This window comes from Centrocercus urophasianus, unplaced genomic scaffold (genome assembly GCF_019232065.1).
Source record: "Centrocercus urophasianus isolate 14NV4802_14NV808 unplaced genomic scaffold, USGS_Curo_1.0 seq_577, whole genome shotgun sequence".
NCBI classification, from domain to species: domain Eukaryota; kingdom Metazoa; phylum Chordata; class Aves; order Galliformes; family Phasianidae; genus Centrocercus; species Centrocercus urophasianus.
The window spans coordinates 17,422-43,841 of record NW_024885174.1 but is presented as its reverse complement, the minus strand read 5'-3'; the positions used below and the strand labels follow the sequence as shown (position 1 = coordinate 43,841).

General features: G+C 55.7%; 3 protein-coding genes across 10 annotated transcripts; 2 read left to right on the top strand and 1 right to left on the bottom strand.

Moving 5' to 3' along the window:
• On the bottom strand, nt 1–22,334 carry AZIN2 (antizyme inhibitor 2). 8 transcript variants are annotated; one of them, XM_042836121.1, is made up of 14 exons: nt 22,268–22,334; nt 22,078–22,191; nt 15,530–15,813; nt 15,318–15,412; nt 6,382–6,878; nt 3,274–3,439; nt 3,004–3,177; nt 2,124–2,296; nt 1,874–2,005; nt 1,364–1,529; nt 1,089–1,251; nt 907–1,019; nt 465–679; nt 1–292 (listed from the first exon to the last, which is right to left on the bottom strand). In XM_042836121.1, the coding sequence occupies exons 5-14, from the start codon at nt 6,711–6,713 to the stop codon at nt 151–153; spliced, it is 1,776 nt and encodes a 591-aa protein (XP_042692055.1). In that variant the 5' UTR covers nt 6,714–6,878; nt 15,318–15,412; nt 15,530–15,813; nt 22,078–22,191; nt 22,268–22,334; the 3' UTR covers nt 1–150. The 8 variants fall into 8 exon arrangements, with proteins under 8 accessions (XP_042692055.1, XP_042692056.1, XP_042692057.1 ...); XM_042836122.1 differs by having other exon boundaries at nt 907–1,013; XM_042836123.1 differs by having other exon boundaries at nt 907–1,251; nt 6,382–6,642; nt 6,733–6,878.
• Nucleotides 8,237–9,927, top strand: AK2 (adenylate kinase 2). The gene is made up of 4 exons (XM_042836127.1): nt 8,237–8,335; nt 8,426–8,520; nt 9,060–9,132; nt 9,706–9,927. The coding sequence occupies exons 1-4, from the start codon at nt 8,237–8,239 to the stop codon at nt 9,925–9,927; spliced, it is 489 nt and encodes a 162-aa protein (XP_042692061.1).
• LOC122169756 lies at nt 14,512–26,210 on the top strand. Its single transcript, XM_042836126.1, has 2 exons — nt 14,512–14,853; nt 15,062–26,210. Exon 2 carries the CDS (start codon nt 20,830–20,832, stop codon nt 21,748–21,750), a length of 921 nt encoding a protein of 306 aa, XP_042692060.1. The 5' UTR covers nt 14,512–14,853; nt 15,062–20,829; the 3' UTR covers nt 21,751–26,210.
• The last annotated feature ends 210 nt before the right edge of the window (nt 26,211–26,420 follow it).

Below are 26,420 nucleotides of genomic sequence, written 5' to 3'. Positions count from 1 at the left end.
CCAGGCTCAACACCCATTTATTACCATAACTCCTACGAAAGCACCCAAACCCGCTGAGCACACCGTACAAGCAGGAGGAGCAGGACTGTGCTATGCTGAGCTCTGCCTGCAGCCCTGTGGGTGCAGGGTGCTGGCGTGGGCCTTCCCTGCTCAGATGATGCTGGCTGGGGTGAAGACCGGGGGAACGCAGAGGGACTCCACCATCTCCCAGCCGCATGAGAGCGGAGTGCAGGCGCTCTCATGGTCATCTTCTGCTGGCGGTGGCTTCCCCTGGAGGAGCTGGAGAGCCTTCCTGCAGGCACAGACACCCAGAGGGAGCAGGAGGCACCCACTCATGAAATGTCACAGGATGGTTACCCCAGATCTGCTCCCCTCCCGCAGGCAGGGAGCCCAGATCAAGGGCAGCTCAGTGTCTCCAACTGGCTGTCCTGCCCTCAGCCTGCTCACACAGGGCTCTCTCTTACCAGGCCAGGCGGGACATGGCATAGGTGACGTGTGGCCGGGGACACCCACTGCACAGGGATGAAGTTGTGATGGTGTAGGCACCCATGTCCTGGAAAATCAGCCAGTCCCCATCCTGCAGCTCAGGCAGCTCTGCATCATTGGTAATCTGGTCCTCCGCCTGCCCTAGGGGACCCCTGAGGCTGCTGCTGCACAAGGGGTGCTCTTGGCAGGGCTTCTGCAGAGGACAGATCATGTGGCCACATGAGAGAGCATCTGCACCACAACACCAAGCAGTTTTACACAAAATAAGAATCTGGCCCCAAATCAGTCCCAAAAATGCTTCTTAGGGACTGCGCAGATCAAAGCAGATCTCACAGCACGGGAGGAGCACTCAGCAGCAGAGGACAACAGGACATACCACGCTACTCCGCAGGGCTCTCCCCAGCCAGGCTGGATCCTCACCTTGTGCAGCAGAGGCTTGGGGCAGGGACTGTCAAACAGGACACAGCTGAAGGTGCCGTAGATGCCATCGCTGAGGTGATAGACAAGGCTCCTCTTGCTGCCAGACTCTTCCCCTGGGGAGTAGGGAGAGGCTCGGGGGCACATGGGCACAGAGGCAGATCCATCCCGTGAATCCCACTTACCATCAGAGCCTGGCTGCTCCATGGGAACCTCTTCCTTGCCAGTGATGCTGGCTGCAAAGGTGAAGGCTGAGGTGACATAGTATCGCCCCGGTGTGGCAACAATCTCCACCCCACAGCCTTCCGGGAAATACATGTCCAGTGCAGAGTTTATCACAGCAGCAATCTGGATGGGAAGATGCACCTGGAGTGAGCTCAGTCATGCTGCTCAGCACAGGGCAGGGAACCAGCTCCAGTCTCACTCTGCCTGCCCAGAGCCAGCACTGGGAGGCACATACCTCCTCAAACTGGGCTCTGGTGTCCTCGGTGCCAGGAAATCCCCCTCCGATGTCCAGGAGGTGCATTCGATAGCCCAGCTCTGTGCCCACATCAAATGCCAGCCGTGCCTCTGCGACAGCCTGGGCAAAAACCTGGGGCTCCAGGCTGTGGCTCCCAAGGTGAAAGCTGAGGGCACAGCCTCTGTTCAGAAGGGCTGCCCATTCCACGGTGGCAGAAGGGGGACATGGCACTGAGAGATCCCCTCCACAGCAGCTCTGTGCTTCCCACATACCTTCCTGGGAGAGACTGCCCAGCCCACTCCACTGAGCCCCCCTCTGCAGGCCAAACCTGCCCCAGATTGGTGCCAACAAGGGACATCTTCCCTAGGTGCCAGCCCCCACCTCACTGCCAGACCATGCCGCCCTGCAGTGCTCTGTGGACTCCTGAATTGTTCTAGCAGGGCAGAGCTCCCAGCAGGGCTGCCCAACAGAGGCTCAGCACCCCGAGGGGACAAGGACGACACGCCTTACCTGATGCCAACAACCTCCACATCTTGCTCCTTTGCTGACTCTAGCAGGCGCCGGCAGGACTTGAGCGTGGCCCCAAACACCATGCTTGGATGGGCAGAAGGGCTGGGGTCAGCAGCAATACCCAAAAGCATCCTGCACAGCAAAAAGCACTGTTGAGTCTTTGGGCCTCCACCAGCCCACAGCCACCTCTCCGAATCCCACCGTAGACCCCCAGTCCAATGCTGCCTCCAGATTCTGCACCAACACCCACCTAGCTTGCGGGTGGCTCCTGGCCACCTTGCCCAGCTCCACCTCGTTGTCGAAGGTCATCAGCTGCACACCGTGGCTGGCTGCATATTTGACGTGGGCAACCTGCTTGCAAGGGCTGCTGTAGAAAATCTTGTCAGCTGGGACCCCGATGCTTTGAACCTCTGCAATCTCTGTCTGCAGGGAAACAGCACACATGAGGCAGGTCTCTGGGAACAGCGCTGCTGTGCCGGGCTGTGGCTGGCTGCGGGCCCCAGCCAGCTTGTAGCACTGCAAAGGGCAAACCGCCAGCACCGCAGCCTGAGTTTGCTCAAGATAACTTCCCTAATCTACCAGAGCTCACAGGGGTCACCGTGGGCTTTGTCCTGACATGGGTAGGTTGAGGCAAGGTGTTTACATGCAGCACAAGACCAAGAGGAGAGAAAACAAGCAGAAAAACTGAGGAGGCGCAGGTTTGGCATCTTCCCTTTGAAATGCAGTGAGATCTGAGCTGTAATGAATCCCCACACTTTCTCCCCCTGGCAACATGTCCTGTTCAATTACGTGCCAGCAAGTGGCTTAACTTTGGTTCTCCTTGGAATCTGGCCATCAGCAAACGGCGAGCAGGACGGAGCAGGAGCTCTGCGCTCGCTCCTAAAACCGCTGAGAGGGGACGGCGGCGGCAGCGGCACCCCAGGCTGCCAGGCGGGACAACGGTTAGACAGAGAAAATGTCGGTGAAAGGGAGCGAGCCTGAATCACCGGACAACAGGACGGGGCGTTCTGGGCTGTGCGGGCAGGGTTCTGACAGCAGGGGGAGACTCTTGCTGCTGCAGATGCCGGCTAGCGAGCGGAAGCCCCACGCGTGCCCGAGGAACGCTCATCCCGAGCCGCTCCCCGCCGCACCTTGTTGGCGCAGGCAAAGCCCGCCCCCAGCTCAGCCAGCAGCCGGATCACCGCTCCGCTGCTGTTGCACCTCACGGGGAAGTAGGGCTTGACGCGGGGCAAGGCCTTCAGGAAGCGCACGTGTTTCTTCACGATGTCCCCGAGGTCTGCCACGAAGAAGGCCTGCCGGTCACCCTACGACGAAGCTGAAGTGAGCAGCAGTGGCTGCTCTGCGACCTCCTGCTCCAAGGGGGGACGGACGCAGAGCGCGGCAGAGCTGCCCGCCCTTACCGCCTGGCACAGCTCCAGCAGGGTGCTCTCCAGGAGGTCCCTGCTGGTGAAGCCCTCCTCCACCATCGTGAAATTGGATTCGTTCAGGTACCCGTTCATGGTCAAGGTGTGACAACACCAGCGCGAAGCCTCCTCGAGCGGCTCCGGCTCCTCAATCTGCAGCACGCTGGGAAAAAGAAAGGAAATGTCAGAGGCGGAGCTCCGGAAAGTCCAGCAGTGCGGCGTCCCGGCTGGTCCCCAAAGCGCCCCCGGCCCTGCGCGGTGTGCGGGGAGCGCTGCCTCCGGAGCCCCTGCTGTTCTCCTCCAAAGCGGCACTCAGAGCAGCGCTGGGGTTAAAACGTGCTCACCAGGGGGAGGAGGCGCGTTTCTCTGCAGTGCAGAGCTCTGTGTTTTTGTTCACAGCAGCTGCCTTTTTCAGCAGCACTTCGGCACCGGTGCCACGAACAACAAAGCCGACTTCACTGTGAAGCCAGTGCTTTATATATCCCAGAACGCGTGTTTTTGTGCTTCGGCATGCAGTTAGACCTGCTGTATGTTTCAGGGGGAGAAGTTTCCTTGTGGTTTTCAAACTGCCAAAGTCTCAGACCCACTTCTGGCCACACAAGCCTCAACAAAAGCAAGGCATTTCTAAAGAATGTAGCACTCCTAGACGTGGATCCATGCTGTGCTTCCAGTTTCACTTCTCTCCCATGACACTGTGTGGAACAAGAGGACAAGCTAGGCAGCACGGTTGTGTTTCCTGGCTCACACAATTCATGGAGCAGCTTTAGCAGCCTCTTTCCTTGGATCCAGCACATCCCATAACCCAGGGAGCCACAGACCTGACACAGGCTCACAGGAAACATTTCCACTCCAATAAGCCAGGTCTAGCCACAGGGCTTTTACAGGAAAATTGTCCCTCTGATCAGAAGTGAGCAGGAGACAAACATTTCATTTCTCAGAGCCGAGCAGCACCTCCTCCTCTGCAGGGACCTACTTACAGCATTTCAGATAGGCACCAGGAGAAAAACCACACTGACCCCCGAGCAGCAGTGTGTTGTAACACATTGAGCAAGCACCAGCAGCAAAGCCCAGACACAGGGAAAGGGCTGGGAGGCTCTAGGGGCTCTGTACTCATAAAATGAGAGCAACTCTGCCGGCCTCACCCTTCACCCCCCAAAGGCATTGCAGACCATTCTCGAAACTCAGTGTCTCCAGGCATTGCCCTCTGTTCCCCTCCTTCCCACGCCAGGCAAGCCAGCAGCCCCGCAGCTCCGCCACCCCAGGAGGCATTTCAGCAGACTGTGGCCATGAGGCTCCCGCGAGAACAAACTGCCCTCAGCTGCAGCGGCTCATCCTGCCCCGGTGCCCCGCCTGCCCCGACACCCTAAGCCAGCCAAGCCTGCAGGGGGGGAAGCTCCTCAGCCTTCAAGTCTCAGCACCCTCTCCTGCTCTGCCTCACAACCGTGGCCGTGGCAACCGAGCCCGGCCAACCCCATTGGCTGAGCCGCCTCCGAGCATCCTTCATCCCTTTCCCGGAGCACAGCGAGCACCATTCCCCCCCCCGCTCCCATGGCTGGGGCTGCCCCCGCGGACACCCTGGGTTCTCACCGCGTCCCCGGTAGCTGGTCGCTCATCCCCAGCCGCGCAGCACGGAGCTGTGAGCCTTCCTGCAGCCCGGCCCTGCTCTGAGGATGCTTGTGGCTGCGCGTGCATCGCGTGCGCGGGGATCCTTGGGGGGAAGAGTGCCAAAAATACCTCTGAAGCACCGCTTCCAGGGCAACGAGGCTTTGTGCAGATAAAAGCTGAGCAGCGCCTGCCTGGTAGGGATGTTGGCCAGGGGAGGCGGGCAGGGAGATGTCAGGGACTGACTCTGCCCTCTGTCGTGCTGCTGCCAGTGTTTCCCAGCAGCAGAGCCAGCCCTGCCAAACATGCAGATGCCCTGTGTCTGCCTTTGCCTGCATTCGTGCACTTGGAAATGGCTCCATGGCTCCCTCCCACTCACACCACAGGCTGAGTGGATTTTTTTTCTACTTCTTCTTGTTAATTTGCAATTCCTGCTCTCTGGTCACTGAGAAGACAACACTCAGAGCACGGAGGAGCAGCTGCCCCCCCCTCCATACAGGAGATGAAAGGGACCCGGAGCCTTTTTTCTTGTATTCAGCACTGGCTCCGTCATGGCCTCTCCTGGCAGCCCCGGGCAGGGAAGCTGTCTTCTTCGGCGACATCCTGCCCTGTTCCACCCTCAGTCGGGCACCAGGAGCAGCCGCAGCTACAAACGCGCCGTACAGAGACACTCCCTGCAGTGGGGCATCGGGTCCCCGCAAGCGCTGAAGGCTTTTTGTGCCCACACCGCGACACGGGCAGCGCAGGAGCAGATCCAGATGGAGCCAGGGCAAAGCAATTCAAAGCAATTCAAAGGGGGCGAGCGAGCCGGCTGCGTCACGGAGAGCTCTCAGGCTGTGGCCCAGCAGCGCCGCACCCGAGTTCCTCCCGGAGCTGCTTTAGTCCCTGCGTAAGGAAAGCCTCGCGCCGGCAGCTCGCACCCAGCACGCTCCGCACAACGGCCCCCCGCTTCCCCGCGCACGGCCCCGGCCGCGTGGCCCCGCCCACCGTCCCCGCGACCCCGCCCACCACCCGCGTGGCCCCGCCCACCACGTGTCCGCGTGACCCCGCCAGGCGCAGTCGGTGGCGGCCATGGCTCCGAGCGCGCAGGCGGGGGGCGGCAGCGGGCAGGCGCCGGGCGCGGGAATCCGCCGGGGGATCCGCGCGGTGCTGCTGGGGCCGCCCGGCGCCGGAAAGGGCACCCAGGTGAGGGGGCGGCCGGCTGAGCCCGGGCGCGGCGCGGCCTCCTCGGGCCCGGCTCCACGGGCCTGTGCGTGGCAGCCCCGCGGGGGCACCGGGCGTGCGGGCCTTTGTCGCGGCCCCCGTAGGGTTTCCTGGAGCCACGCGTTCCGTCCCGTCCCGCTGCCGAAAGTGGGGACGATGTCCGGTCGGCGTGATTCTGGGTCTGGGGGAGCCCGTCCCGGTGGGAGCAAAATCGGAGCGGCCTCGTCCTCTCCTTGCCCGGATCCGAGCCGGGCGCTGCGCCGCGGGGCCGCCGCTGAAATCACCGCGCTGGGCGCTCACCTTCCGTCCGTCCTTTCCTGCAGGCTCCGAAGCTGGCCGAGACGTACTGTGTCTGCCACCTGGCCACGGGGGACATGCTGCGGGCCATGGTGGCCTCGGGCTCCGAGCTGGGCAAGCGACTCAAAGAGACGATGGATTCGGGGAAGCTGGTGGGTAGCAGCTGGGGGGACAGACTGACACATCCTGTACCAGCAGCAGCCAAAATGCACCTCCTTGTCAGAAGCCCAAGTGACAAAACCCAGTATGTGCAGGAAGGGCAGACTGTAGGGTGAAGGCGACGTTCTCCTTATTACCCTGCAGGAGGAGCGTCCTGTAAAAGCATCCTCCTCCATCACGCTTCTCCTTGCTTACCAGCAGCCTCTGTGTCCTCAGTTGTTCCTTTCTGTCGTGGAGCTTCCGCACACGACACAGTTCCAGTGTCACTTCACATTCCAGGCCAGTGCAGGGCTGACGACTTTCTCCTTTCATCTGCACCCAGATCTTCTGCTTGCCTGTAACTGTAACATGAAAGCGGACTTAGGAATGTTGCTGTGGGAGTTACAGCGTAACAGTGTAATGCTGCGCAAAAGCCACTTGCATCCCAGGCTTAGGTTCTCTAGCACATTTCTGTTCTGGAGATCTAATTATCTTTCAAAATTACTGAGGTCCCTTAAGGAAACCTGAGGGGCAGCAAACCGCGGTGCCTTGCCCCACAGCGAAGCAGCGTGGGCAGATGTGGGGCATTGCGGCTTGCTGCCACTGGCTCATAACACCCCGAGGAGACTGCAGGCTCAGGAACGAGGTGGCACACGTCCAGCTTTAGCTTAAAGCGTGCATTGCAACACTGAGCCTGGTTGTGAAAGATAGGGACCTTATCTGGTGAGCGCTGGTATCTGCCGCCTGTGTGAGGTGCGGGCGCTGTGCTGCTGCGTCCCGTGGGTGCTCTGGCCGCCTGATAACTCAGCTGGGAACACAGCAGCACTTGGATCTGGGATGGCTTTTTTTATGCTCAATTATGTGTTCATCCCTTCCCTGAAAGGGGTAATCAGGAAAGCACAGAAGTGTTGCTTTACCCAGGCTGCTCCCCACCCACTGCTTCACGGTCCGGTTTGTGTGCAGTGACAGCCTGCTCCTGGGTCCTGCTGGGTCTCAGCTGTGCGTACTGGAGGAAGCAGCACTGCTGATGATAAGGAGAGCTGCTATTGGAACAGACACCCGTTCTTGGGGCTGCAGCACCTGGTAGTACTTCTGAAATGCTGCAGCATAGAGAAGGCACTGGTTCCAGATATACTGAGGTGGTGATGTGGGAAGAGCTGCCCAGCAGGGGCAGAGTGTCAGCAGCTATTTGGGCATTTACCTTCACACATGGTTCACGAGCATCAATGAACAATTCACATGCTTTGCCCTTCCTGGCCGGGCCTGCTTGCTCAGAGATGTGTGAGCGAAGGAACAAAGTAACAGGAAATAAAGGTTACGTTGGTATCAATGGTTGTACTGAGAATTGGCTTAAGAAAAAAAGAGAGATCTAGGGAATTTGTCTTAAGATTGATTGCCCATTTTGAAATACAACCTTTGCACCAGAGCTGTAACTTCACTGTTAAAAGTCCCTGTGCAGGCTGGGGTGTCCCTGGTGTGCAATGCCTCGTGGGCTCGTCGGGTCTTCATGTTGGCACCAGGGGCCCCAGATGTGGGCATGGCGGAGCGTGCAGCTTTCACCCTGCTACAGCAGTGACCTGTGATTCTGCCTTTGGGACTGGGATCGGCCGTAGGAAGGCTCTGGTGCAGGCTGGGTGCTGGCACAAGTACAGCTGCTCTGTAAGTCCTGCTGCCTGTTCTGACCACGCAGCCATCTCTCCTCTTGCAGGTGAGCGATGAGATGGTGGTGGAGCTGATTGAGAACAACCTCGACACCCCTCCCTGCAAGAACGGCTTCCTGCTGGACGGCTTCCCGCGCACGGTGAAGCAGGCTGAGATGGTAGGTGAGCTGCTGCTCGGGCAGCTCTTTTCTTCTGGGAGATGGGGAGCCCCTGGTTTGCCTCTCTGAGTTGGGCGTTTGCTTTTGCAGCTGGATGAGCTCCTGGAGAAGAGGAGAGAGAAACTGGACTCCGTCATTGAGTTCAGCATCCCTGACTCCTTGCTCATACGGAGAATCACCGGACGGTAACTCTTCTCTCCCAAAACCTCTGGGGGCTCCTGGTTCATGGGAGAGTGTCCTTGTTTGGGATCATTTTGGTCATTGTCACAGCACTGAGACCAGCCCTGCAGTTAGCCCTGTGTCAGAAATCTGCTCTGTTTGAGCCTTCCACGCCTGGGCCAATCTGAACACAGCCTGTTGCTGATATGAATCAACAACCTTGGTGACCCAGCTCAGCCCTTAAGCCTGCTGTCTGACAGCTAATATCTGCTTCTCTAGTGCTATTACTTCTCCCTTATGCAGGCCGTTTGGGCACTGCTGTTCAGGATCAGTCATGGCTGTGCAGAGATGCAGATGTCTCCTGCTGTTTGCTGTGGCACCATCACCTTTGTGCTCCTCCACTTCCTAGTGCAACTTTATTCCAAGCTCTTGAAGAGGCCGTTGGTACCAAAATAGCTAGAGAACATTCTCCTAATAGCAGGTTTTTCTGTGCTGATGAATGGCAGGTTCAGGAGACCTCATCCTGGCACAGGACCCCTTTGCTGACACTTGCTTTCTGTCTTAGGCTGATTCACCCAGCAAGTGGCCGCTCTTATCACGAGGAGTTCAGACCCCCGAAAGAGCACATGAAGGACGATGTATGTGAGCTCCGAGGCCGCAGCTTACCTTGCTTTGGGTTTAGCTGGTGCTTTGCAGCATCTCTGGAAAAAACTTGTTTCCTTTTCTCCCACCTTCTGTCCCGCCTTTCTGGGGAGCGTGGGGATCTGCTTGGGCAGCCGAGGCCAACAGTACTGCAGGGAGCAAGGCCTAGAGGGATGAGCGAAGGGTGTGGCTGTTCTGTGGAGCCCGGGCTCTGCCACGTCACAGCTTGGTGGCCTCTGTCCTTAGCTGAATTTGCAGTGGGTCCCAAATGCTTTCCTTCCTGGGGAGCAGCTGTAGCTGGCATTCGGTCTTGGGGCTCCTTTTAGCAAGCAGAATGGTGTGTGAGGGAAAGACCATCGTGCTGAATCCTTCTCTTCAGTGACGGCTCTGGGACTTGGTTTGGCTGCTTTGGGTTCACGCCGCTCTCCCACGCTGACCTGGGGACTCAGCTCTGCAGCGCCGCATTGCGGCCCAGCCTGGAGCAGGGGAGCAGGGGTTGCAGCTGCGCAGAGAAGGGGGGAGCGCAGCAGGCTGCAGCTGGCTGGAGATTGTCCCCTTGCTTCTCCCAGGTCACTGGAGAGCCCCTGATCCGCCGTTCAGATGACAATGAAACAGCCTTGAAAACCCGCCTGAAGGCCTACCACACACAGACCTCCCCCCTGGTCTCCTACTACAGCAAGCGAGGGATCCATACTGCGGTGGATGCCTCCCAGTCTCCTGATGTGGTGTTTGCTAGCATCCTGGCAGCCTTCTCGAGAGCGACATGTAAAGATCTGGTTATGTTCATTTAGGGCTCCGTCCCTGGTGGAGCTCACCCTTGTCTGTCCTTCTCCATCTCTGTCTCTCTTTCTGTCTCTCTCTGTCTCCTCGGGGCCAGGGAGAGTGAAGAGCTAAATAGAGTAGATGAGGAGGGGTGATGCAGCCTGAGGCAGGACTCTGCTAATTCTCTATTAAACGAGCTGAACGGTTTCCATCTCAGTGTTCTGGACGTCGGTCTGTCCGCAGGTGCGGGCGGCTCGGCCCCTAGAGGTCGCAGCGCGCCTGAGCGCAGCTGTCAGAACTCAGCTCTGCACCCTTGTGCTCTGGTTTCATTGTGGAGCTGCAGCTCCCCAGGAGAAGCAGCTGTCCTTCCAGCTATTCCTGGCTGCTCCCCAGAGGATGAGCAGCTGTGGGAGGCAGAGCTTGGCTGTGCGTGCGGCCTGCTGCTGCTCAGGGCTGGGTGAGGACTTGTTTCCATTGAATGCACGTTACCCTGTGGGACGGCAGGTTCCCCAAGAGCGTGGTTTTCTCCCCGTTCTGATGCTGTTTGTGGCATAAGAATAGGGTGAAAGACAATGGGGGTTTTCAGTTTCTCATTTGTGGACTCAAAACTTTTTCCAGTTCAGGGGTGGTGAGGCATGGACTCCAACATGAGCAAGTATTAGTGAGAGGCTTTTAAAAAACAAACAAACAACGTGGAGTCTCTGGTCAGGCTGCAGTCACTGCAGTGATTCGATTTCTGGAGGACAAGAAAAGGACTTGGATATCAGTTCTATTCTTGCATCCTTCCCTTGGCTTTGGCCAAGGAGATGAAGGTGTGTTGAGTTTCCCCTGATCCCAATGTCTAAATAAAGCCTTACTGCAAAACGTGATTTTTTCAAAGCCCGGGGGACAGAGTTGTTGACCGCTGGCCTCATGGCCCTTCAGCCAATGACCATTTTTGTGAGCTCATGTTTCTCAAGCAAAGTCAAACAGCTCGTCCTGGCTGTCCAGCTCTGCTGCTTGGACATTTCGGTGCCATTACGCCACCACGAACAACCTTGCAAGGCTGGTGACAACCTTTGTCCATGCGTGCACCCAGCCCTGCCTAGAAGCTCTCACTGCAATGCAGACTGGCCCAGATAAAACTTTGTCCTTTGGCCTGACGTGTGTGGTTAGTGATTTCATGTTCCTGAGTCCTCCCTTTCAAGGAAGATGGCGTGACTCCCCCTCCTCCCCTGTGCTGGGCTGTGTCAGAACAGGTGCTCAGTCCTCTGAAATCCCTTGGTGTTTCCTGATAATTTCTCTTTTGTCTGGAAATGACTCTGTCCTCGTATGTTCTTTCCAGGAAAACGGCCCTCTTCCTTTTCAGCAAACTGGAAATAATGCTAGAAACTGAAAGCAGTTGATTTCTTGCTCCTGAAAGCGTGAGTGTGCAAAGAGGGGATTTGAAAGTAACCAGGGGTGCTGGTTTCATCAGCTGCCTGTTTCCCCGGATGGCTGTTACCTCAGCACTGGTGCTCTCCCAAGAAAAGGCTTCAGTGTGCAGGAAGGTGGGCTGAGCACTCGGCGCAGGACTGCTGTGCTCTGAGGCAGAAAAGATGTGTTAGAGCTGCCTCTGCCTCTCAGTGATGTAAAGAAACTGACTGGAAGCAGCTTTTATCTTGGCTTCTCGAGAGCACCAGAGCCACAGTCCCCTAATGCTGTCATAATGCAGGGTTCCTGGCCAGCTGGCATTCCTGAATCTGGTTGAGGTTTCCACAGCAAGAACAGCGTGCTCTTCCACTCTCCACTTCTTTTTCTCCCTTGTGTTTGCTTTGCATCCAGCTCGACAGCCTTTTATGCCATAAACCATTTTGGTTTTTCCCTAAATGTATTTTTTTCTTTGTTCCCATTTGTTCCAGCTGAGTGACTCCGTGAACCAGATGAGACCTCACCAAACGCTGCACACTGCCACGTCAGCCATTGCAGCCTCCCCCTGGTGCAGGGGAGGCAGGGAGGGCAGCTGGGAGGGGGGATGGATGGGAAGGAAAAAGGAGGTGGTAAACAAGGGGATTAGGGGTTGGCTTGGTTGTTTTTTGTTTGTATTTCTTATTCAGCGGAATCATTCTGAAGAGCAGGTGGCCTTCTGCTTAGAAACCAGTGTTTAGGAAAGCAAAACTATTCGAAGCAGCATCTCTAGCAGTGACCAGAGCCGGGTCACTGATGCTGGCAGGCAGGGCGAGGTACCATTCCAGGCTTCTCCAGGGCTTTCAGGACTCATCTCACTGGTTCTTAGAAGCTGGAGGCTATCGAAGGTTTGCTGTGATTTCTAAAGCTGCTTCCTGTCAGCGAGGACCAAAATGAACAAAAGACTTTTCTGAAGTAGAAAAGGAGGGAGGAAAAAAAAAAAAAAAAGGAAAAAAAAAGGCTGCTGTGGTGTTTTCCTGAAAGTTTTGATGTTCCTGTTCTGCTGCATTCCTCCACCCCAGCACAGACCTCCCCACGTTCTGCTGCTGCTGAGCTGAGGGGCTGTGGTGCTATGAGAGCAATCAGGTGGCTTTTCTGTGATCTCGACCAAGCTGGAATTCACAAAATGCTGAAGAAATGCGAAAGAACCTTTCTTAATCGACTGCACAAATAACAATTGGGTTCTTTGCATTTCTTTTAGATCAAATGGTGCCTTGTCTAACCTCTGAATCAACAATAAAATAACCCCTTTGCATTTTGTATCTGTTGCTGTGTCCTTTTGACCTGCAGACGTGGAAGAAGGGAAGCAGGCGACATTCTAACAGAGGTGGGGGGTGAACCTGTGCCCTGATGCCATCCCAAGGACGTTTCTGTGCAGCTTAAAACACGGCCGAAATCCCTTCTGCCCTCTAATGAGCGTTTCAATGCTTTGTGTCACCATAGCAAAGCCTCTTGCTGACTTTGTGCCTCTTGTTTCTTCGTGCATGGCGCTGGAAGCACAGCCCTGTGTATGCTGACCATCTGTGGTCAGAGCTCCTCTCAGGTATTTTTACAACTGATGTCATACCCAGCCTTTCCTCCCTCTTCCTTTCTAATTGCTGGTGGGGGGAGGAGTTGCCGTGATTTCCTCTCTTGCAGTAACTGTGAGCCAGATGCTGCCTTCTGTTTCCTCTTGTGCTTTCATACCTTGCTGCTCACCTCCCTCCTGACCAGCGTCTGTCAAACTGTACAGGACAAAATCTGCTGGGATGAAGGGTCTGCAGGCATTTCTCCCATTATCCTGCCTCCATAGCATCCCAGGCCCTGCCATGGGTTCTCAGGAATCCCAGAGGAAGGTGGTGCTGATGAGAAGTCGTTTTTTCTCCAGTGCCTTTGGTCCCAGGCGGCAGCTGCTTGCAGCTGAGGCTTTGATTCAGGCCGTGTGACATCGCAGCCATCACGGGGTCAGGCTGCCTGTGCCTGCTTCCTCCAGAAAGGCCTGGTCCCTTCGGCACCATTGGGTGCCATGCAGTCTCTCTGTGCTCTGATGGTTTTATTATCTTTCTGTACTTCTGATCAGCACTTTCCATCTTTTGAAGGCAAGCTTGTTTCTTCTGCATCTGTGGTGTTCTTCCCTTCTTTCTTTTGATGATGGATGTTAAATTATGCTCTTCCTCATCGTTTGGGAGTCTGTCCTTTTGCTGCTTGCCTACTGTTGTTCTCAGAACCTGTTCTGCCTGCTCCTCCTGTGTGTGGGATGGCAGCTCTTGGCTCTCTGAGCTGGGCTTCTTCCAGCTGATCACCAGCTTGCCCAAATGCAGAGCACAAAATGAATTGTTGTGAGGAGGTCGCGCAGCTCACGCGAGGCTCTGCCCCCTGCAGTTGGATCTGTTCTGTGACCCGCCTCCATCACTGTGACCTTGAATGTTTTCCATAGCATGTGATGCTCTGCAGGTGCTGTAAATTCCTTCTGTTCAATGATTTCTCTCCAGCAAGCTGCTTATCAGGCACTCCTTTGAAAACTGTGTTCATATTTCATTTAGAAAATTATTCAGCAACTATAAAAGGGGAAAATTCCTATTTATAGCTCAAGAACTAGCATCAAATAGGACACTGAATTCTCGCTGATAGAGGAAGTGACCTGTTCTCTAATGCAGCAATACTTCTGCTGAAAAGAAACAGCATCTCGGATGGGGGGAAGGGATCAAAAAGCCTTGGGCCATTTCTTTCCATTGAAGACGTGCCGCAGACCTTAAAATGTAGGATCTGGCCTTCTCCCTTCCTGCTGAAACCATCTGTGAATGATACTGCAGAAAACCCTTTCACTGCGGATCTGTGGTTAGCAGTAATGAGTCTGATGGCTCCTGACAGTCTGTTCTGGAGTCGACCTTAAGTTTCTGATCGATATCTGCACCCCGACCTTCACCTGGAGCAAAGGAAATCCCCGCAAAGCGTGCGTGCTGTGCACAAGAAGCACAAATCCCTGCCTTGGGTAGAGCTTGCGTGAGGGTGAGCGTGGCACCGCATTTGTAGAGCCCCAATGTAAAAAGCACGTGGGACTGAGGAACGGAGAACTGGCAATGCAAGGCAAGGTGGGAAGAGCACAGCGCTGGTGCCCTGCAGGCCACACGGAGGCTGTGGAGGTGACCGTGCTTCATCTCAGCCCGCCGCCCTGAATGCAACTCCGCCCTGCTCTCCCTTCCCCCGGGTGCGGTGATTCCCCCAGGTCACGCTGCTGCTGCCGGCCTCTGCCTGCTGCCGTTCCCCGCCGTCTCCTTTATCCTTCCTACGGTCTTCAGGCTCCTCAGCAAGAGCTGCAGTGGGCGATACCAAGCGAGGCCCCGAGAGGTGGAGGAGCAGAGGATGGGATTCCCCTCGTGTTGCTGTGGAAACCGTTGGAAGGGAAGCAGCAAAACCGGGGCTGGCAGGGAGCGCTGGGCGGCGTGCGGAGGCAGGGCTGAGCTGACATCACGAGGCGAGGCGGCGTGGGGAAGGGAGAGCGAGGGAGGCTGCGGAGGGGAGAGAGCTGCACCGAGTGGGCTCCGGGCAAGGTAAGAAGCCGGGGGAACTGGGCAGGGCGGTTCTACGAGCGACTGCAGGCTCAGGACCTGCCTCGGCAGCCTTCGGGCTGATGTGGGGGTGTTCCTGGCAGCGGCGGCTTTGCACAATGCTCTGAGCACCTGGCACAGCAGGGCTGGGCTCTTGGGACCCGGTCAGAGCCTGGATGCCCGATGCAAAGCTGCAAACGCGTCCCCCCAGGATGTCAGTGCGTGGGAAGAGCCTCCAGGAGTGTGCAGCAGCCCCAGTCCCTCTGGAGAAGGGGACCAGAGTTCCCTCTTTGGATAAGAGTACAAACCTTTAAACCTTCAGCACAAGTTTGGAGACCCAGCCTCCCTGGGCTACATCGAGCTGATAGGAAGCTGTAAGCAGAGCTTGTGCATTGGAGCCGAGCCCAGCAGTGTGCATTTGGGATGGGTATCCTAAGCTACGCGTCTCAAGCAGTCACAAGACTTACCCAGCCTGTGCAGGAAGCAGTCATCCTGGGAAGGCAGCCTGGTACAAATTTATTGCTGGGAGTTCTCCAGATGTGGATCCTGTGAATCTGCAGACCTTGGAGGCAGAAAACAAAGCCCTTGAAACGTTTCGCATGTCATGTTGTCCTTTAGTGTAACGGTTGCAAAAAGGGGATCCAATTTGTTAGCAGAGAGAACAAGGAGGGATGGTCACCTCTGTGTCCTGCAGCATCCTAGTGGAACCCATTTTCAGCTGGCCCAGGAGGAATTTCATCTCCTTCTACTCCAAAAGCTGGGCTTGTTCATTAGTGCTGGAACAGCTGGTGGTGTAACAGCTCCGATTCCGTGGCAGAGGGGTGAATGGACTTCACAGCAACAAAGAGGACGGGCTGGGCACTCTTCTGCCCATTGAGACCCACAGTGTGTATCCGACTGAGCAAAAAACTTCGAGGGTTAAAGCCCATTGCTGGCAAGCCCTGCAGGTATCACAAACCATTACTGGGGAGGAGAGAGAAGAGGCACAGAACAGAACTTCAGGTGGAGCTGAAGAAACTTTTTTTTTTTTTTTTTTTAACATCAAAGAACACGAGGAACCAATGCCTCTGTCACAACCATTCTGTTGAAAAAAGTTTCACGTTTCCTACGTTTGTGGAATCACAAAACGTCACTTAAGGAGCTGGGGAGAGCAGTGGGGCCATGGAGCAGTCAGGAACGCCCAAGCATACCTAAGAAAGCAGACTTGTAGCAAGGAGCAGAAATATACCTTAATTAGGGAAGGCTATTGCTGCAAGACGCATGATCTTCCCGCACACAGATGCTGGCTCAATACGGAGCACTTGGGAGCGGCCCAAGTTGGCCATACTGTGGTAACTCTGCAAAAAGCAACAGCTTGTGCTGCTGCGTGGGACTTCTGCAGCAGTGCTGTGCTGGAGGCCCCCCCACAGCGGCTTTTAGCAGAGGGGAGGCTGAGGAGAGGTGGCAGCGCTGTCACCCAGGTGGCTGCGCAGTCAGCTGTGCTGCGTGCCTCTGACGTGGGCATGGAGGGGGGAGAGGCTCTGGCAGCAGCTCCTGCCAGCTTGCAGAGCTGCACGGAGCAGCTGGGGTGGGAGGGAGGCCCCAAGAGCTCCCAAATGGGACTCTGCCTGTGCTGGCTGCAGCTCGGGAAGGGTTAACTCTGCTTTTCTGCAGTTCCAGTCCCTGAGGCAGCTGCTGGCCATGCGGAACTGCACACACAGCTCGGGCTGCTTCTAGGTTGTGTTTCATCTTGATTTTTTCAAGGATATTCAAAATGTAGCAGGGCAGCAGCGCCAGAACCTCCTACAAGCAGAAAGCCCCAGTCGCCCCTCCAAGTCCTTGACCTTCCCCACTGTTCCTTTTGTTCACCCCATAACTTGCCTACGCTGCAGAGGGGATGATCATGTGAACATTACACAGCCCGGCATCTGCGCATCAGCTGAAGCAGCTGAGTGTCCCCAGCGAGCCCTGAGTGCCTTCACGCGATCTCTCTTCCACAGCTGTGCTGTATTTCGTGGGTGTTTGTCCCTGCCGTGGGCTGTCACTGCTCGGCACGAGAGCTGTTTGTGGCACTTCTTGTGGTCTTTGCGAGGGAGGTAGAAGGGCAGATATTTCCACCTCCCCGGAATGCAATAGGTGATGCGCTGGGAGCTTGTGCTCTGCTGGCTGTTGGCACCCAGCCCGCAACAAACGCCCTCTGAGAAATAGGGCTGTGGACCTGCAAGGCTCTGCAGAGGGCTGGGGCACCATGGGGAGCTGCCCTTGTGCCAGGGTCCAACAAGGGCCCTGGGAGCTGAGCCAGGTCCTGCTGGACATTCTAATCCTTCCTGTTCCAGTCTCTCTTGGCCACGACTCCGCTGCAGAGAATGTTTCCCAGTTCCTTTGGCAGAGGCACACACAGGCGCCTGCCCAGTTTGCCTTCACCCTTCCCCGGTGCCTGTGAGTGCAGCAGGGCAGTTGTGCACCCAGGAGTGCAGGTCACTGCGTTCCCAGTGCTGCCCTGGGGTCCCCTCTGTCATCTCCCCACACCTAGGCTGGAATTTCCCTCTGCTGAGGCTCCCATTTGTTTAATAGCTGAGGTTACTTGAGTAATCAATAGTTCCCTGTTCCTTAATGAAAATATTATCCCTTTAGCTAAACCAGCATTTCTAACTAAACCTGGCCTTCGCTGTCATCTCTGGGGGAAAATTTAGGCGCACTCTTACCCAACTTACTTACATAGGACTTCGCTCCTTTTTTAGCTACTGCCAGCATCTTTTTTTTTTTTGTTTTTTGAAACTATCTGGGAAAGGCTGGAAGCACACAGAGGAGCTGCCGAAGTCATCTGACTCCTGTCAGTCTCAGCCCCTCTTGGTTCTGCTCCAAGAGCTCATTCTCTCTGCTTGCTTCTTCAAAGAAGGTGATGAGGACGGAGTCAATGGGATTCATGTGGCCAAGCGCACTGCTGACATAAATCCCAGCCCACAGGCTCCAGAACTTGGCTGAGCTGCTACCAAGAGAAGAAAAGCTTCCTATCATACAGCAGGCCCAGTGCAGGGCAAAACCAGGGCTGCAAGACAAGGTGCCCATAGCAAGGCTCCACGACTGTGAGCAGCACTTCCTCGCGAACACTCAAAGGCATCAGCTCCCTGGAGCTGGATTTCCACTGGCTCCGTCCCAGGTGGTGAATGGCTGGACAGCAGTTCTGGGCTCCAGTTTCCTCTGACTGAAGGAGATCTCCGTTAGTTCTGCCCCTGGGACAACAGAAACACCCTCACTGCGTACTGCCAGCATCTCTTCTCGCTTCCAGTATTTCCAAACCAAACAAGATCACAAAGAGACTCAAGAGAAACCCGCTTCCCCTCTTCACAGGAATCCTCTTTCTGCCTCACTTATGCCTTCGTCGCCATCTCTCGCACGCCAAATGCAGGAGCAAACACTGGGCTTTGGCAGGGCTCAAAGCCTTGGCTGCTCAGGCGGGAAAGAGGCGTTCCTGGTCCACAGCCCAGAGGCAGGGTTCTGCTCCCCGTCCACTGCCACGTTCTCCAGCTGCAGTTTTGGTGCTCATCCTATGCTGAGAGCACTGATCCTGCATGTTGGGTCTGGGCAGCACCCCTGGGTGCTGGTTGTGAAGCCAAGGGAAGCAGGTCAGAACAGCTGGGGCAGAAAGCAGAGCTATGTGAACCCTGCACGCTGCTGCGGCCGAGCTGCGCGTCCCAGCAGGAAGCCCAGGAGTCAGCACTGCCCTGAGAGGCTTTTCCCCAAATATGCCTGACTGCGGGGGGCAGGGAAATGCAAAGGGAGGCTGTGTAAAGCCAGAATGCCTCTGGTTTGTGAAAATAAGGCTGTTGTCGCCAACAGTTGCCCTGGGTTGGCCCTGCCTTCCCACCAGGTGCTCCATCACTGCCTCAGGCCGTGACTCGGCATTTACTCTACACTGCTGCAGCTTCCCTGTCCTCTGCTCGTCTTGTTCTGCTCCAGGGCCACAGCAGAGGATGGTGCACAGGACTGTTGGAAGAACAGTTCCAGTCTGAGCCAGGCCAAGGGCAGGGGCTTGGCAGCCAAGTATCAGGCTGAGAGACGATCACATCTGAGACAAGAGAACTTTGAGCCAGTTTTCAGCCAGGAGCTCATACATTTCCCACCTGGTCAGTGTTGGCTCAGCCCTCTGGAAAATGACACACATTTTCCTTGCTGCTGGGCCAGAAGTCTGGCAGCACCATGCTGCTCTCCCCATCCTGGCTGCTGGAGGGACCAGAATCACTCCTTTCCCCTTTTCACAGCTGTTGCTGGTTATGAAAATGGGAACATTCCCCAGCCAGTTCTCAGCAGGAACTGCCCCTTCCAGGGCTGACCGCACGGGCTGCTTCTTCCTCTTCCCTCCTGCTGTCACAGGTCTGGGTACATTCTAGTCCTGGTGAAGCACTGCCCTTCCTAGCTCCCTTTCCTCACACAGCACATGAGAGGCCCATGGCTCTGGCCTGTGAAGAGGAGGGATGTTTATTTTTTTGCCCCAGATCTAGAAAATTCTTGAGCCAATTATCCTCCCAAAATACTGGGAAAGAAATAAGAAGCCCTGGGATCTGTCTTGCTGGAGGGATTCACTCTGCAAGCTGTCAGACTGCAAGGAAAGTGTTCCTGACACCAGCTACCATCCCAACAGCACACGAGGAAGATCACACCTAGCAGAAGAGCAGAGGGACGCCGTCATGGCATCTCACAAGGCAGTCGTTATTTCTTGTCACATCAGACCCAGAGCCCACGCAATTGCCTGCGGTACAGAGCTCAGGGAAGGCAGGAAGGAGACAGCAGGAGTCACTGCTGCTGGGAGCTGTGGGGATCCAAAGCTCGGCCAGATTCACAAAGGGCCGCCCTGCCCAGCAAGCTGAGCGTTGCTGGGAAATCCCAAATGGTGCAACTGAGCTGATTCAGAAAGCAATTGTCTGCTAGTGCCAAGGTGAGGCTGAGTCACTCCTTCCCTCTGTCTTCCACTTCTGCTGGGTGAAGCAGGAAGCTGAAAACTCCCAGCCTGCTTCTGGGACCCCGGTATGCGACAGCAAGCAGCTGGGCAGCAAATACATGTCAGCACCAAACCCCACTGTGCTCAGTTCCCTTCTTGACTCCCGGCGGCACAGAGACAAAATTTCCTCACTCTTCATTTCACATCTCAGGGAAAATTTCTGCCACTGGTGTTGACTTAAATGAAAAGTTGGTAAATTCAGAAGGAAATGCGGCTTCATTAAGTCAGATGCTAACCTTTGGAACTGCTTTGAGAATTCTTGAGTTAAGTACAATAACTGGCTTGGAAATATCCTGGTGGTTTTGTAACCTTTAATAGCATCTGTACTTCTGCACCCAGACAAGGGTCATCAGACTGCTCCAAGATGTGATAAGATCTCCACAGAGAAACCAGGGAAGAATTCTCTTCCTGTCTTTCCTCATCCTGTTGTGATTGCCACTGCTCAGCTTCCATAAAGCAAACCGTCCCAAGCCCAGCGTGGCACGGCCTGGTGTATGGAGTACAGCAAGGGGCCTGTTCCCCCGCATCTGACTTCAGTATGAAAATCAGCTCTATGGTGGCACTTCTGGAGGTGGTGAATGCTTTGGGAGCGTTGCCTCTGAGACAGCAGTGAGACACAGCGTTGCTGAAGGGGCTCCACATAAGGACTGCTTTTGCTGACGGGAGTTGTGTTCTTGTCATCGGAAGTCACCCACAAACTTTTCTCTTCCCAGATGTCATCTGGTGCTTTGTGGCATCAGGGCTAAAACTCCTTTGAAGCCAAGCAGCCCCAGAGACAAACCCCAGCCGCCACCTGCCTGTGACAGCAGGTCCCTGGCACTCAATTCGCTGGGCCTTCTCCCATTAGCAGGTCACTGAAAGCTCTGGATTATACCCAGGCAGCATGGATGCTGTAATATGCAAGCCCTGAAACTGCAGCGCCTGCTCCACTACACAGCAAAATAGGTCGTGCATCAGCAAATGAAAAAGGACAGATGGTGTCTGCTAATACAGCTTAGTTTATGGCCTGCAGGATTAACTCACTAGTTGTCATGCCTGCAGAAGATAGGAAGTGGGTGGGTTGGGTGGAGGAAACACAGTGTGCCCAACCCTACCTGTATGTAAGGTGCACAAGCTGGAAAGGATGTCAGAGATGCTGTGAGGTTTTAAGATGCTGCCGAAGGACGGCCAGCATAGCATCTCTTCTGGGGCACCAAAGCTACTGCCTCACACCAAGCTCTTCTATCCAGCTCCCACACTACTATTGCAAAGGTCAGCTCTGTAAAAAGATGCTGAGCCATGCAGGCATCCCCAGCAGAGACAGGGACACCACCTCTGTGCACCAACAACCGCTCTGCAGGAGAGAAGCCACAGCTTCCTGCCCTGTGCCACCTAGGGGGCAGTCTCCAGTTCAGCCTTTTGAACTCCCGAGCAGCCATGTGTCTGCAGGAGTGAGACAGAAAGCTGAGGCAGAAGCTTCAGGTCTTTTCAGTGCTTTCTATGTGACACACTGTTCTCCTTTCCTGGAAATCAGGCCAGTGCCTCACTCTGCACTCATTGCAGAAGACAAGCTCTGTGCCAGCATGTCACTTGTCTGCATCTGCTGTCTGAGGGCAAAACGAACCCTTCCCCACTTCCCCACAAATGGTCCTCCTGAAGGTTTCACCTCCATCTTTGCTATCCCTGCTGTGGCCAGGTTTGTTCAAACCCTGCAAGGTGCTGAGCTCTCCAAAACATCGCTGTCATCACAAGGAGAGGCTCCTGAGGCAGCGCTGGGCTCCAGCCTCGCTGTGTCTCTTGCTCTCCCCGAGTGTCACAGACAGGTGGCTGCCAGAGGTGTTTGTCACCCCCACTGTCTCTTAACCACAGCTAGCTGTCACAGGCACTGGGGGTTTTCTCCAGTGACTAATTTGCCTGTGTTTATGCCAACACCAAACACGTAATTGTCTGCTTAACAGCTTGGGTGAGGAGGGAGTCTGGCTGCCTCTTTGTATCGTAGGGATCAAACCAGCACTCCTGATGGTAGCACCCTGCTGGCTAAACCTTCTCAGATACAAATCCTGTGTCATTAGGGACGGCTGGTCACCAGGAAGAGTGAATTGAGAGCAGCGATCTCACTTTTATCACCAAAGCTGTACAGAGAGTGTGCAGGACAGCCGATACATAAGCAAACCAGAACAGCCTGTGCTTTTATAACAAAAGGAAATGCTTCTGTGGAGGTGAAAAGCGTATCAGATTACTATTATAAGCACTTGCTTAATGCTCCCTACCTTTACGTCATCACTGAAGCAGACAGCATTTATCTCTACGTCCTTGCTCGGGGTCTCCTTCTGGCACGCGTGTATCCGCAGCAGGGCCAGGCCCATGGCCCATCTGGCTGAGACCTGGGGAGACAGGATGCTGAGCCACTTGGGCACTGAACCCCCAAGTTGTTCCCCCTCAGATCTCCCCACCTCCCACCTCTTTTGTCAGCTGCTGACAAGCCTTGCCATGTGCGTAGGTGGCTCCCAAGCTTACAAGATGATTCCCCGCAACCCCCAGCCCTCCTCATAAGTGTTCAGGATTTCGAGGAGGGGGAGCACAGCATTCCTCCATCTGCAAGCCTGCTCTGCAGGAGATGTGTGATGCTTTCACAGTGCTCCATGTGGCAACTCCCTCCCGGGATTTCACATGACAGCATCTTCCATGGAAAGTCACAGCAGGGAGTGGAAGATTGTCTGCAGTATGCGTGGGTGTTACGGGAGAGCAGAGTGGGATGAGGAGATGGAGGGGAGAGGGGCTGCAACCACAGAGCAAACCAGAATCCGATGGAAAGAGCCTTGAATTCCTGAGCCCAAGGCTCCCTTCTCCTGTCTTTTGCTCTTCATTTAAAAGAATGCCAGTCCCTGTCAGTCCTGCAGAGAAAAAGGGAATCAAGCAGAATCATCTTTGTTCCCTGAACACGTCTCATGGGACCGCAGGAGGCAAACAGGACACGAACTAACGAGATCAGTCCAGAGAGTTGGCACAGTGGGGACAGCCCTCCCCAGTCACTGTTGTCTTCCCTGGAGAGAAATAAACGTCTGCTAATGGCATCTCCATCTGAGAAATGATCAGAGTGCACTGTCATTACAAACCAGCGGCTCCCCAGGGCTGCACAGAAAATGACCCCAGTGAACTTCAGCTCTTGGATACACAGCTGCTACCTCATGTATACAAAGGATCCCTCGCTGCTCATCTCAGAGCTCTCAGGGTGAGAACCTCTCGCAGCCCACAGCTGCCAATCCTGCTCTGCTGGGACGCTTGGAGGAACGCCGGAGGCCCACAAGCTCCTGAGCAATGGGGCAAGCAGCCAAGATGGGGTCAACACTGAGCTTAAAACTCCGCTTGTGCTGCATGGTCCGACTCCCTCACACCTCTTTCTTGACGCTGAGCCTCTCAGGGTTGTTTGCATGGTGCACCTCATTGCACCTAGAACCCTTCAGGAGCCCTGGTTGTGCCACCAAAGCAGGGCCAAAGGTCTCAGCCTGCCCAGAAACCAGAGCTGAGTCATTCCAGAGTGTTCCTGCTCAGCAACAAGGAAGAACTCCTCAGTTTGAGCTCCTGGTGTAAAGCCACTCCCCTCCTGTCCCATTTCACCCCAGATGTGGCCATTTTGGAGGGCAGCAACATGAGCTGGGTTTCCTCTGCACTCCATCTGCTCTGAAGCACAGCCGGTGACCCATGAATAACTGCATGTTTGTTTGGGGGAAGACAGAGAAACCCTGAGAACCTGTGTACTTCCAGGGACGTTTGAGGGAGGGACTCACAATCAGTGCCAAAACGACCAGGAGATTTCGGGCAGATTGAACTCTGTCTGTCCTGCAGACCAGTGACAGGAGGAGGATATTCCCCAGATATCTGAGTAACCAGGAAAGGGGGGAGGGGGCAGGCAAAGGGGACACGGTGGAAGTGGGAGCTTCTGTTTCCTCAGCAGCAAACCAAAGCTGGTGCTCGTCTGCCAGGGCCCCCCTGCGGCAACATTCCCAGCCACAGCACAGCCCTGCCCTCCATGCAAATACTCCCAGTGTGAGAGCAGTTTCACAAGCCCTTCTCGGCAGCCAGCCTCTGCTTTCACTCTCTGAATTACAGAGGGGAGTTTTCATTACATCACCAGGGTTCTTCCTCCCCGAAGCCTGTGTCAGAGCAGCCACTTTCCTCCATAGGGACTTTCAGGGTGCGGGCAGCCGAGGCAGTTCCTGGAAGGCAGCCCTGTGCCCCTGAGGTGGGCTCCATGCACATCAGCTCCCGTCCCCCCAGCCGGGCAGAGCAGCGCCCATCGGCAGCAACCGGTGCTGAGACGCAGCGTTCCCTGTGCTGCTGCTGGGAGCCTCCCTGGGAGATCCAGCATTTCAGGCAGCTGTGAAAGCTGCCCGTGACAAATCCTCTGCTCTGCTGAGGATCCTCTGCTCTGACTGAAGCAGCAGCATTCCAGCTTTCTGCCAGCATAAGCAGGAGCAGATTTGCCTATCGGGGCTGAGTTTCGTTCTCTGAAGCGTTTGAATTCTCTTTGTTTTGTTTTGTTTTGTTTGTTCATGTTTGAAAATGTCCCTGAGTTAAACAGTCAGGCTTGTGCCAGCTTCCCCACAGCCCCAGGTCACAGCTAACCTCACCTCCCTCCCAGCCCGATGCCGTTCCCATCATTTCCTCTCCCAGCAGCCTTCTTCCGTGTGCTCTCTGTCCCAGCCCCGCACGCCGTGTTTTGATTTAAATCTCAATTTGAATCAAAACAAACCACCGGCTTCAAACTGCTCCCTCCTGAGGAACGTGCTCCTGGCCAGGGCTGTGGAAACTCCACGCTGGAGCATCTCAGCCACACAGAACTTGTTTTCAGGCAGCTGGTACATCCAGACCGTGGCAGTTAGAAGCCCACATCCACCTGAATGCTAAAAGCACTGAATCCTCTCAGCGGTGCGAGGACTGGCAAAAGATCTGCACAGCACAGGAGCAGGGGAGGCACAGGACGATGCTAAAGTCAGCACGAGCCCCTCCGATCTCCCCCTCCACCTCCCAGCCCCACTTGTATCACAATACTTCATATGAGGGAGTGAGGAATAATTTCTGCCCTGTCAGCACATCACGAGCTGATGCCTTTCCCAGGGACTCCAGATGGTTTTGCTCTCTGTGGCTGCGTTACTGGTAATTCAGGCCCGCCTCACACGAGCTTTAGAGATGAAACCTTCCCACAATTAGTTACAGTCTGCTCTTGTGCTGCAGTGGACGCGGGGCTGAGCTGTCAGTGCTGTCTGGGAGCCCCATCCCACACACAGGCCCTGCCCTGGTTTCTCTATTTTGGTCAGCAGTGTGATTTTTCAAGTGAAATCATCAGACCAAGACAATCTCAGCTGCAGATGGGTAGTGACAGCCATTTGGAAGCGTCTCATACCCAACCCATCTCAGCTAGGAACAGCTGATTTCAACATCATCTGGATTTACACTGATGTAACACCTCTTCTCTCCTTTTCCAGCCTTCCTTTCCCACCAGCACAAGGGGAGAGGATCCTTTCACACATCAGGGCTCTGCATCAGAAGCATCCCAGCATCGCCATTCCTCCACACAAGGTGGTAACAGGAGTTGGCAGCACAGCAGGGATGGAGCTCAGTAACTCACATTGCTTCGGGGCAAAGCGCTTCCAGGCCCCCCTATGATGTCACCGGCCTCTTTTGGAGAACTGCTTTGCTCTCTTGCTGAATTAGCTTGCTAGTAACAGGGTTCTCAATCCCCATTTAGCAGAGTTTAACACTGAGGCCAATCCCAAGCACGGTCCAAAGCTTGCAGCTGGGCCAAAGGCACATGCATTGCAGCTGGAACAGCAGAGCGTAGCAGAGGTGAGGGAGAGCTGACAGGCGCTGGGGAATGACTTGGATGCAGCAGGCAGAACTACAAGGGAGGGGGTATGGCAGGCACAGAACTAACAAAAACATCACAGAAAGAGGAGAGCTGACGGGGTAGTAGGAGGGAAGGAAGCTTCACGTGTGCGCTCATGCAGGTGATTTACTCCCTCTGTGCCTACATTCATCCTATCAAGAAGAGAAGCGCCACTGTTATCTCTGCTGCACAGAAAGGCTCAGGCTCTGAGCCTGCAGCACAGCACAGCACCCAGGTGCCTCCAGCAGTGCGGGCCGGGCTAGCTCATTCTCGTTCTGCCGCCAGGAGCAATGAAAGGCAGGGAGGGAGCGCAAACCGTGATAACTGTGCGCAAACGGACTTTGCTGAGAGAAGCGGCGGACGTCCCAGAGAGCGCTGAAGCCGCACTCGCCTCGTCACAGAACGACTGCAGAGCGCCCGGTGGGAAGCAGGCAGCCTGCAGGGAAAGCGGCCGTTCTGTGCCGGTACCAGAACCGCCGGCAGCAGCGCACACACCGCCGCCCCGCACCTCCAGCCCGCGCTCCTCGCGCCCCTGAGGGCGCTGCCCGCAACTAAAATGGCGGCGGCGGCTTCGCCTCGTGATTGGCGGGGCGGGTGGGGGGCGGGGCGAACTACGGGGTGGGACGCGGCTCGGTGGGCGGGGCGGGGCCTGGCGGGGCGGGGCGCGGCGCGCTCACGGCTCCGGTGCCGCTGTCGTTGCAGCGCCCGTCGGGACGCGGTGTCCGG